At 45.0% G+C, this 12,499-nt stretch overlaps 1 protein-coding gene across 10 annotated transcripts in view; it reads right to left on the reverse strand.

Moving 5' to 3' along the window:
• The window catches only part of Asap1 (ArfGAP with SH3 domain, ankyrin repeat and PH domain 1), a 300,809-nt gene that overhangs the window by 39,912 nt on the left and 248,398 nt on the right, over window positions 1-12,499 (reverse strand). For all 10 annotated transcript variants that reach the window (XM_029531154.1, XM_029531149.1, XM_029531152.1 and 7 more), the window contains 5 exons: window positions 11,676-11,763; window positions 9,535-9,583; window positions 3,710-3,873; window positions 2,756-2,889; window positions 1,424-1,515 (listed from right to left, as the gene is read on the reverse strand). In XM_029531154.1, coding sequence (XP_029387014.1) covers window positions 1,424-1,515; window positions 2,756-2,889; window positions 3,710-3,873; window positions 9,535-9,583; window positions 11,676-11,763 — 527 coding nt within the window. The remainder of the gene's footprint in view (window positions 1-1,423; window positions 1,516-2,755; window positions 2,890-3,709; window positions 3,874-9,534; window positions 9,584-11,675; window positions 11,764-12,499) is intronic.

Genomic DNA, 12,499 nt, shown 5'->3' on the forward strand with positions numbered 1-12,499 from the left:
CCGCTCCTATGTTAAACTACATGCTTTTGTTTGTTTGTTTTCTCTGTGTAGCCCTGGCTGTTCTGGGTCTCGATCTGTAGACTAGGCTGGCCTCGAACTCAGAGCTCTGCCTGCCTCTGCCTCCTGAGTATTGGGATTAATAGCACGCACCACCACCGCCTGGCAGACTACAAACTTTTATCAGTTTCCAAGTTACTGTCAAGTTCCGTAAGCAAAGATTAAATTCCAATCTATGCTGTTCTGATTTAGGTCTGAAGCATCCCTCTTAGGCTCATGTGATGAAGGTTTGGTCTCCTGTTAGTGACAGTAACATGCTCTCGACCAGGCTATAAGGGTACTCACCCCACTGATGGGGGATGCACCCCTGGCTTCATGGTGGGATTCAATACTAGAAGGTAGGGGCTAGTTAGAGGTAGTGGGTGGCTGCAGTGTGTCTGTGAAGGGTAGAACGTGTCCTGGGTCACTTCTTGCCTGCTGTGCTTTCTCACTGCTGAGGTAAGCAGTTCCCTTTCCCTTCCCAGCACCTTCTGCTGCCTTGCTTCCTTCTGCCTTACCAGCCCGGGCCACAGCAATGGGACCAGCTGACTATGGACTGAAACACCCACAACCTTTTTTACTGAGACAAGTATGCAGAACTAGGCACACAAAAGCATTTGGCTCCTGAGTAGGCAGTGCAGGAATGAGGGGTTAATCTCCAAGGTTAGCCACAATTCAGTTTCTCAGTCTGGCAATGGGTCTACGTTGAGAAGGTATGTTTCTTTTCCCCATTATCCATCTTGTCCTTTACAGAAGGCAGTCTGCTTTCTACTGGGCTTTGCTTTCCAAAATGTATCAACTGTTTTGGAAATCACTTACACCAGAACATGGGACTTAGTGTTTTCACATCTGGTAGAGTCACAGACCCACTTTGTCCCATTATTATTATTTTTTTCTACCACAAAATAGACATTAGTTTCCAGAAGTGGAAGAGTCTGGTCCAGGGTTAATAGATTTATAATTCTGGTAAGATTTTTTTTTTTCATACTCCCACAGAAAACTTATTAGCTGGACCATCAACCTGCCAGACTTTGCTGAGAAGGTTGTTGGCCATTTGTATCTGAAAGAGTTCTCCTGGCACTGCCTTGACACATCTACTACCATAGTTCAGTACGGCCAGATGACTGTCCCGAAGATCTGCTCCACAAAGCTGGCACGCAGCAGCAGCAGCTTCCAGGGCAGGTACTGCTACTGCTGAGAAGAAACTTGTCTATTGCAGACAAATGCTTCAAAATAGCTTTCTAGTCTTTTCTTGATAATGGGGGGGGGGTAGGGTGAGGGGGATACAGTGTTGCTAGCTGGTTATGTTTTGTTTGTCTGTTTTTGAGTGGGGAAGGAGAGGATAGACTAGTAAAGTATTCATATACTCAGAATTCAAAATACTTACATATCGCTTGAAGGGGTGGGCTTTGGTGAAGGGCTGGGTAAATTTGCTTCCATAATATCATTAAAACTATTGTTTCCTACATTCTTGGCCAGCTGTAACATAAACAAACAGAACATACCACTGGTTAATAGACTCCTATCATTTGCTTCTAAGATCTTTGTGTATGTAGTTTCCTTCATCTGACTCTGAGTATACAAACTATCCCTATTTCTGGTTAGGAAATTCCCCCAAGCAGCTGTCACACACCAGGCACTGAATTCTGACCCGGAGCTAGAAGTGGTAGCAATGCTCTTTTCTCAAAGGTGTTCAAAATCTAGTGGGGCTGGGTTACGTCAAAACAGTCATCAGTGTCTACAGATATGAAGTGATGAATGCTTGAATAGAACAGGACCTGGTCCCCCCTTCACCCTGTGTCCCCCGCCCAAGTTTCTTGAGATCAGACAGATCAGAGAATATACGCCAGCGCTCTTTACGTCTGAGCCTGTGCTCTGTAACCCAAGTGAAAGGGTAAGCACAACTTCACACTTCCTAAATGCACAGGCTCCTGCGACACAAGCCACTGTCACCCAGTGGTTGCTCAGGGCAGGAGCCGCGGCTGACTGACACCTGCCTTGCCCGCTGGGTGCTCCTGTGCAAACGAGGCTGCTGCTTGACTCCAGTTCATTCATACCCTCAAGAGACACTCTCAACTCAGTTTCACTTAAGCAGGTTTCACTCTTACTGCAAAGTCTCTCACAGTGTACTATGGCTGAATTTATCCAAGACAAGGACCCACGGCCAGAGGCATTATGGGAAGCCAACTGGCCTTTCACTGCTGCTTTCAGTGTATCATGAGGAACTGTGACAAGGTCTCAAATTTGATGGAAAGGCAGAAAAAAAAAACCCACATTTAAATATTCATATTTTTCATGTTTTTCAAATCATTAAGCAGTTTATTCCCTTAGTAACTATGTAAGTTGGGCTAAGACTAACTGGTTTTGTGATACTGGCTAACAAGTCAGATCTACTTTTACAAATATCCAGGCAGCAAGGATAAATTGGGAAAAGCTTTTCAGTCATTAGCTTTAACAATATGATCCACTAGGTAGTCTGCACGTATGCTTTAATTACCATTGTAGTGAACTATATTGTAGTTCACTCTTTTTCCTTAAATGGGAAACAGAAATAAGCAGTAATCATTATTTATCGCAAAGGTTAAAGTCTACATGTTCCGACAAATCCATTAAATTTTATAATTATTTGCAACTATGAAAAACAAACATATCCCTCAAGAGTAATACGTTAAATACTGAGACAATAAACCTTTCTTCTAAAGCACAGGGCAGGACTTACCAAGAGTTCGGAAGTTCCTAATTTGTCTAGTTCCAAAGACTGAATTCGAGAAATATGAACCCCCATTTCCCTATGGATTCCGGAACATTCTATACAGGTCAAAATACCCAAGTTGGTTGAAAGCCACGTGGGTTCTGTGGAAAAGATTGGATGAAACAAGACATGTCATTCAGATTGCTGGCTACAGAGGGGACTCTCCCAGCAGTCAACCTTGGTAAGAATCAGTTAAGGAAGGGCTGAGGCAGGAATCCCCAGGCTTGTGCTTTAGTGCAGGGGCTCTTGGATCCCTTTAACACTTAGCAAAAAATCAAAGTCAAGCCCTTTGTCCTTAGAACAATTAGCTTCAATCCTCTCCCTAGAGAGCCTATGGAACAGTCTCAGGCCTTGTGCCAGGCAGGGTTCCCTTCTAGCCCCACAGGCGGGGTTGAAATCCTGAGAAGCACTGAATCCTACAGCCACCGTGTACATTCAGAATACAAGTAGTTCTAAGCCATCATTCTGGTTCAGTCTTCAGAAGCAGCAGGTATGCATTTCAACCTTAAGCAAAGCACTTTTATCCCCATCTGTAAGAGGAAGATGTTGGTACCTTACGGATCCATACACTGTGAGGTCTGTGGTAGAAAAAGCAAAGCACCTAGCAAGAGTGAACTGAATTAACACTGTTCTAGCTGGGTGTGGCAGAGTCGCACTTACTTCATGAGCACCGTGTTCTGTCCCCATCTCCTTAGTGATCATGGGGCACACTCAGGGGAGAGGCACTCTGTGTCAGGTAGAACAGGCTGGGAATTACCCAGGTAGGGGAACAAGAGTAGGTCAGAGCGGCCCAGTGAGGGCAATCTTCATGCTGTGTGTGTGTCTGAAGTCGGCTCCCAAACTCCAAAGAACTCAAGCAACCACCCCAGTGACGACTACACAGAGAAGGGACTCGACAGGCCAGTGTGGCCGGACGGCTACCTGATGAGCCGCAGTCACAGCAGATGTCATTCCCTGGGAGCCGCTGTACATCCTCGATGATGGCTTTGGTAAGGTCCTCCAGGCTGTTCTCCCCTGTGCTCTGCTCACCACGGAAGGCCATGGTTAGGGCCTCTTCTTTGCTATTCGTCAGTACTGAAATCCACCTGTGGTCAAGATACCAGAGGAAGGTAGCCTTCATAAGGGCACCGCCACCATTGTCTTCCTCCACTGGAAACATACCTTCAATAGGAACTTTCAAAATCCATCTCTTTTCTTAAGTGCTCTCCCCAAAATGGCAATAAAGTGAGGAAAAATGAAAAGGTAAATTGGAAGATAAGAGTTGGTTAGGGTTGTTTGAGCACATATGTGGTCCTGGGTTCAATCATTAGCCCATAAAACCATTAAAAGCAAACAAAATGGAAATTAGTGAGAAGCAACAAGTGAGAGATGGCTGAGTAGGTGACACACAGAGAGGTGGCTGGAGTGGATGGCAGAGGGCACAGTAACTGATACCCTGTGTAAATATACAGGTGTTTCCACTCCTGTGTGAGCAGAATGAAGGGGATGCTTGAGTGATAAGAAGCAGTGACAGATGGAATGTGTTCAATAGAAGGCATCCGCTTTCTGGCAGCCTATGGCTACAAGGACATTTAACAGTGAAGAGGAGGGGTATATTAATAGCAGCTATAAAGTTTATGCTTGTTAAATGGAGTGTAACTTGGAAGAATGACACATAAAATGCAGCTGTGTTAAATATGAAAATCCTCCACAGGCTCACATTTGAGCATTTGCTTCTAGATGGCACTGCTGTTGTGGGAGGCGGGGGAAGCATTGGGAACCAGACTTGGCCACAAGTCACTGGGGTCAGGCCTTGAAGGTGGCACCTCTTTTCTTCCCTCCTTCTCTCTCTTCCTCCCTGCCTTTCTGTCCCCTCTGATCTGTGAGATGTAACCAGTTCCCACTACCACTAACAGATCCTTGTTGGCCATCATGCCTTTTCTGCTGTAACTGACTCTTCCTCTGATCCAGGAAGTGAAGTAAGTCTCTACATAAGTTTCTCCACTAACAGATCCTTGTTGGCCATCAAGCCTTTTCTGCTGTAACTGACTCTTCCTCTGATCCAGGAAGTGAAGTAAGTCTCTACATAAGTTTCTGTTGAGTATTTTGTCAGTAATGGTGAGAGTAGTATCACACCAGCAGCGGGTATGACTATACTGAGACACAGTATGCACTGAACAAATCCTTTGTTTCCAAGGTATATGTAAAACCTGAAAGTCCAACAAGCATAAAAATATATCAATTTAAATGTGTGTGTGTGTGTGTGTGTGTGTGTGTGTGTGTTTTAATGTATGTGGTCATACATGCCATGGCACATGTATGGAGGAAGCCAGAGGACAACTTGTACCTTCCAACATGTCGGTCCTAGAAGACTAACACAGGCTGTCAGGCTTGGTGGCAGGTGCCTTGGCCACGGAACCATCTAGCTGGCTCCATTAGAGAATTGAGTTTGATGGCATAGGAGAAATGTTCAGACTATATCTTGTGAAATAGAGGTGAAACTGTTTTAAATAATATCAAATTTAAATATGTGTATCAATTATGCATTTATGTTTTTTGGGGGAAAAAATGAAAAAGGAATTTTAATCAAAATGTGCTTGTCTTTTGAGTGTTTTTTCCCCTTTGTGGAGAAACTCATAGGAGGGGTACATGCAATTTCCCCAAAGACAAAATAAGTTTGTATTATTTTCACTAATGAGAGAAAAGCCCCAAATTTACTTTCCAAAAACAAAACATAAAAACAAACAGATCCACAGCCAAATCATTGCTTTTTTACACTGAGGACAGACAGCTACCGTTTGCTCTTTTAATAACACAGAGGTTCAGGCCTGAGCCTGCTATTTGGATGAGATATTGGGTGGCAGAACATGAAGCAAAGTACTACCCAGAAAACCTATGTAGTTAAACGCAGCAGCAAGAGATTTACAGGCCAAGCCAGGCTCCGGGTGATGTGTCTGCCAGGCACGGATTTGACTCTAGGTGGCGCTCACCTCCAGTTTAGTTTGAGAAAGAACCCCAGCATTTTATTTCTATGAGCACACAGAAAATGGAACACTCTTTGGTTGGTGGTTTAGTACCTGGGAGTTCTGAGGGTAATGGCTAGTTCATATTGTTGTTCCTCCTATGGTGCTGCAAACCCCTTCAGCTCCTTGGATCCTTTCTCTAGCTCCTTCATTGGGGACCCTATGGTCAGTTCAATGGATGGCTGTGAGCATTCACCTCTTTGTGAGGTACTGGCAGAGCCTTTCAGGAGCGAGCCATATCAGGTTCCGTTGGCAAGCACTTCTTGGTATCCACAACAGTGTCTGGGTTTGGTGATTGTAAATGCGATGGATCCCCAGGGGAGTCAGTCTCTGGATGGCCATTTCTTCAGTTTCTACTCTACTAGTTTGTCTCTGTTACTCCTACGATGAGTGGTTTGTTCCTCCCTTCTAAGATGGATAGAAGTATCCACACTATGGTCTTTCTTCTTGAGTTTCATGTGGTTTGTGAATTGCATCTAAACTACCAATCAAAGAGCACACATGGTGGGACTCATGACTCCAGCTGCATATGCAGCAGAGGATGGCCTAGTCGGTCATCAATGGGAGGAGAGGCCCTTTGTCCTATGAAGGCTCTATGCCCCAGTGTGGGGGAATGGCACGGCCAGAAAGCGGGAGTGGGTGGATTGGTGAGCAGGGAGAAGGGGGAGGGGATGGAGGAGAGTGTTTTTCAGAGGGAGAACCAGGAAAGGGGATAACATTTGAAATGTAAATAAAGAAAATGTCCAATAAAAAAGAAAGATAGAAAATGAAACACTTGGGAAGCAAGTCTAGGAGTGAGAGAGACATCAATACACTTTAAAATGTTAGTGTTTGTTCTATTTACTGTTCTAACTTAGTCTCAAGTTAGAAAGTAGAGATTACTTTTTTTTTTTTTTAAATGTATGTGAGTACATTGTCCCTCTCTTCAGACACACCAGAAGTGGACACTGGGTCCCATTATAGATGGTTGTGAGCCACCATCTGTTGCTGGGAACTGAATTCAGGATCTCTGCAAGAGCACTCAGAGCTCTTAACCACTGAGCTATCTCTCCAGCCCTAGAGATTGCTTCTTCAAAAAACCTTGAAAATTATTTTAAACTGTGTATGTGTATACATGTGTGTACAGGCACCCTAGGCTGGAGATGTCAGAACCCCTGAACCTGGAGTTCCAGGTGGTTTTGAGCCACCAATGTGCTTGGAATTGCACTGCAGTCCTCAAGAAGAGCAGTATGCACTCTTCACCGCAGAGTCATTTCTCTAGCACAATTCACGAAACCTGTTTCAGCAAGGTCAAGGTGGCAGGCACTTCATCATGGAGCCTTACTAGATTTCAGAGTGCGCGCAGGCTCGGTTTTGCTTTCTGTTACTGTGTCAGGCCCTTTGACACTTGGATACCTAATGTGTACTGGTACCTCTTAGGTACTTGATTCACATAGTTTTAAAAACAGAATCCTCCTCTACCTTGGGGGTTAAAACACCTTAAAGCTAGGTGTCTGTGACTTACCCAAGGTGTTGAGTTGGACTGACTTACAACAGCACAGTCTACATTTTCAGGGCACCCACCATTATGCCAGGGGCTCAAGGTTTTTCCATAGGCTCATGATTTTTGGAAAAAGTTTATCATAATAAGCAGGAAATGTATATCTAAGGACAATTAATTCATTCTCAAAAATAAATTAATTCAAATCTGGTAGAATAGAATGGAATAGTTACATCTCAAAAGGGCTGAGAGTATAGTGACCTTGAATGTGTATTTATTTGATTTTGGGACAAGGTTTCATGTGCCCCAGGCTGATCTCAAACTCACTGGGTAGCCAAGGATGACTTTGAACTTCTGATCCTCCTGCTTCCACCTCCCCAGTGCTTACACCATGCTGGGGGCTGAACACAGGGCTTTGTGAATGCTACACAAGCACTCTACCAAATGAGCTGCAATCCCACCCCACTGCAAGATTTCTTAAATGGAAGCCAGATTATCTGTCAGAAGAAACAGAGCCACTAAGACTCGATCCAGGGCTCCAGACTTCAAATGTGCAACTGTTGATACCTGCCCCTTCCTTGGTGAGGAAACATCTTTCTTTCATTACACAGGACAGTTTTCCATGAGGAAGGAAAGTTGGTGTTGCTATGTAAAGCTGGAGGTAATGAAGAGGGGAAATAAGGTTCCTTGTCCCTGCCAGAGTCCAAGGAGAGTCAAAGCACAGTAACATCAGGAGCGACTGAAGGGAGCCTGTTACTGTGACTGTCACACTCCATGGGCAGAAAACCTGCACCCCACAGACCTGGATGAACCATTTGTGTGGTCTAAGATATACAAGGCTTGTGCTTGAGACAGAAGAGAATGAGATCAAGTGCGTTCCTTCCTGGCTTCACCCAGATTTCTCATTTGTCTCCCACTCAGCGCTCTGAGGACCAGGGAAGAGAGAAGATAGGAAAATGGAAGTGGTATTTCAAGGTAGTTGAAACGCAAAGTAGTTTTCCTAAGACTGTGACCTGGGCACTGAATCTCTGTGTGCTTGCTCAGCATTAACAAGACACAAGGTACACTCAGCATAAAGTGATGTCAGTAAGGGTTAGCTCTCTAAATCTGAGTGGAGTGGGAGATAGCTTTCCTGGCATTCTCATTTCTTGTTCCCAGTTACACCAGTCATCTAGTTCAAAGTTCCCTCCACTGGGAAGGCAGAGAGCACTTTACTGCTTCTTTAGCTCAGGCCAGGGTTACCTTTCTGGGGAAAGCCATCTCTAGGCAGTTCCCTAAGAATCCAAGTCTGGGTGCCCCAGCACATGGGTCTCTTCTCTGTCCCTGAGCTGAGAGCTAACACCGTGTCCTGTGGTCTGTCTCTGTCTGGCTCTCACTGCTTCCTCTAACTCTTGGCAGCTTGCTGGTCTTTCCTAGTTCCTCTGCTCTCTCCTATCTTGACTTACTTGTGGTCTATTTCTTGTTCTCTTTCAGAGTTCCTATCAGAGTCTGAGATCAGGAAGAGTATAGTATTCAGGGAAACAGGAGTGGGAAGAGAAGTGAGTGAGGCAAACAGGTCTGAACAGAATTCTGGGGCTCTATGGAATTAATGAAGGAATTACTGATGGGCATTGAATTTTGGTAGTTCATGAAACTTGGTCTAATTTGCTTGTGAGAAAGAAAAATGTAAGCACTTCAAAAATGACTTAACTGACTGTCTTTTCACCTATGGAAACAGTTGAGGATGCACTAAACTGCTGTTTGTACTCTAGGCCACCAAAGGGAGAAAGGAATGAACTGACTCCAGGCTGCAGTTCCTGCGGTATGTGATGCCCAACCTAGCTCTTCTCACTGCACATGGTTCCCTCTGACTGCATCATGCTTGTCCAGCAAGAGGTCACAGCTTCGTCTGCTTCTCTCACAAGAACAGCCAAGCATCTAGGCAGTACCGGTGAACATCCCAACTGACTTAACATTGTGACCAAACACCAAGCAAGACACCTAAATACAAGGATGCACAATTGTAAGGTAAGCATGGCTCGGTGAGAGCTTAGGATCTCTAGACCAGATAACCACGGAGCTGTGCGAAGAAGCTACAGGCAGAGACAAGGGGGCGACAATCCTAGTAGTACTGAGGCTAGGGCTGAATATCTCAGGCGGTCAGGACAGATGGAGAGAAGAGCCAAGTGTGAAGGCCCAGAGACAGGAAAGAAGTGACAAGCCACCAGCATAGTTAATAATGCTTTAATTTCAAACCACTGCACCAACATTCTGAAAGTACTTACGCTATATAGTCCTGCTCATCTTCTGCTTGAAAGTGATATGTTCGATTATCTAAAACACAAAATACCAACCTCTCAGAAAGGAGAATAATGCAGTTTTAAAGTCTCTGCAAAAACACAAACTCATAGTATTTTTTACTCCATATGTATCAGCAGCGCAACAATTCACTTTATTATTTTCCTTGAGTACAAAGGACTAAAAATAAAGGATGACACATTCCATGCAGACAGTAGGCATTTTCCTTTGTTTCTTGAGACAGTTTTGCTACGTACAGTACAAGCTGGTCTTGAACTATCTCTGAACTCAGCCTCACTCTGCCTGTGACCGCAGGCACTCACCATCAGCCCTGGATGATATTCCTCTTTGAAAGTCCACTGAGAAAAAAGCCAGGTCCTAGCTGACCCAGAGGAGTTACAGGGGCAAACAGGCAGAAGTCAGAACTTCCTGTCCAGAAAGGATTGCCGTTCCCTCTGGGATTCCAACTGCCTCGGGAAGCAGCACTTTCGCCCTGAATGGGCTGCTCTCCAGCTGAATCCAGCTCTGTGGAAGGCAGGTTTAACTTCTGCCTTCCAAAAAGGTACAGTGGACAGGATGTTCATGAGGGAAGCTCATTTAAAAAATCCAGGACTGTACAAGTGCTTCAACATATTTAGCTGGCACGACACAGAACATGTGACTGCTCCAGACAGGCACTCCCATTCAGTACCCTTTGAGACACAGTATACTTTAGAGAACATATATACAAGTGTAGTAGTACCCACCTTACTGCTGGCTGAGCTGGCCCAACTCACCCAGCTTTTTCTTTTGTAAAATGGGAAACTGATGACCTTTTGTGAGAATGAGCACAAAATAGATCTGACAGATTTCAGCACTCAATATAAGTGATGCCTATTAATAGCCAAATCATAAAGTAAGTGCCATCAGTGATCAGAGTAATCATGGTAGTTGTAGGGACTCTGAATTGCACAGATATGCTACAGGAGACTCAGCCTCCATCTGAAGAGCCTCACAAATGATTCCGTCATAGGACCTCTGAAGAGAACTTCAAGGGCAGGACTGTGTACCCGTGCTGTGCAGGCCACTTGGCTGCCAGTCTGCCACTCTGGGCTTTGGGCTTGTATTGTAGTACTTCAGGTGAGTACAGAGTGGCTCTGGTCTATCCTATCTGTTTGGTTTTGAGGTGCTGGGGATGGAACTGGGCATGTGCCAAAGTGCTCTCCACAGAGCTAAACACCCTTGCAGAGTTTTACTATCCTGAAGGAGTTTAGGAGTCCCCTCAGCTGCAGAGTCAGTAAGTGCTGGCTAGCAAAACAGTACCTCCCACCACTTGGACACAGATAGCTTGGGACACAGGTAGAGAGCTGGTGGCTGGTACTCCCTCACCAAGGAGAAAAGCAAAGTGCCGCACAGTGGCAGACTGAGGAGTGTGGTGACAACAATCCAGTGAGGTTCAAAACAACTGAAGCAAGGGGGCTGATTGTTCCTTGAAGAGTCCAATTTTGTCAGGATGTAATGGACAAATCAGACATGTTACAACAGTGGTATACCTGCACTCCCGTGTCTACACTAGTACTTCTTAATCAACGGGTGCAAGCTGGAATCTCCTACAACTTCGAAGCGTCTGGGTTTCATATCAAAACTTGTATCCTTACGATCAGTACGTGATATGGTGACATAACTAAAAAACGTGTCTGAGGGGATATTAGAAACAGTTCAGTGCTCATGAGTCAGGGTCTACTATGTAGTCCTGGCTGGCTTGGAACTTGATGTATTGTACAGGCTCACCGTCACCTCATGAGATCCGCTTACCCCTGCCGAAAGGTGTGCAATAGACCCATCGGTCCAGTCCCATTCTAAAGACAGCACACGGGACACAGCTAAGGGAGACAAGAGATGGTGCAAACCACAGACCCAGCCATGTGAGAAGATGAGGCAGGATTGCTTGAGTTCAAGGTTAACTTAGGGGACAAAGTAAGATTCTGCCTCAAACAAGGAAGCAAGCAAACAGGAGGATTCCCAGGAGTCTCCCTGAACAAGCTGGGGTTAAATGTGAGAAGCCCCACTGAAAACTCCTGGTGCTTAAACACCCAGACCTGTAGATGTCAGAACCACAGTGACCGACTGGTTTAGAAACAGGACTCACGTGATATCAGGTCAAAAGACTTCTTGTCCTCAGCATTCGGTTTCACTTGGCAGGTGAGGAGGTTTAACTTAGCAGGCTGCCTGTTGGACTGTAAGAGGGAAACAGGTTACACATGCAGCGGCCCCACTCAATGCCTGCTCCGTGACCAAAGGACACTAGCAGAAAAGAAAACAGACATCCAAGTTCACTGCAACCAAACATCAGACCTTTAGTTTCTGCCCTCACACACAAGCTAGTAGGTAGTCTTGACACACCCCATTAGAATTCTGACTTCAGTAAGGAAGGAAAAAATTGGTTGTCCCTCTCAATGGTTCTTAACTGTACACAGGCATGCTGGAGGTCAACCAGAATGGAACCCAAAACAGTTGGACATCCTCAGGCATATAATTGGCACTTCTAGGCCTGTGTCTTCCCGTGAAAGGCACTGACTTGTACTTTCCTCATTAATACAGGATGACCCCTGCAATAGTTACCTCAATGCTGACATTCTAGGCATTTGTGAGTACTGATTGTAATATAAAAATTACTTAGCCTTAAAGTTTAAGGATAATTAGCACTGGCCAGCAAACATCCGGCGCGAGCAAACGCATGGTAGGATTGATATGACTTACTAGTAAATACTCTGTCTCACATTTAAAATAGTAACTTAGGGGGTGCAGCAACCAGTCATCCTGCCCTTCCTGCCTGCACTTGCCTAGGTCCTATGCTTCTTACAGACACAACTAAAGGAAGAATTGTCAAGAGTTTCTGAGCTCAGCTGTTTCAGCTCGAGAAATCTGTGGAACTTTCTGGTCAGACCTGCATGCTAGGTCTTGACTTCAAAA

Source organism: Mus pahari, chromosome 17, assembly GCF_900095145.1.
Source record: "Mus pahari chromosome 17, PAHARI_EIJ_v1.1, whole genome shotgun sequence".
NCBI lineage: Eukaryota > Metazoa > Chordata > Mammalia > Rodentia > Muridae > Mus > Mus pahari.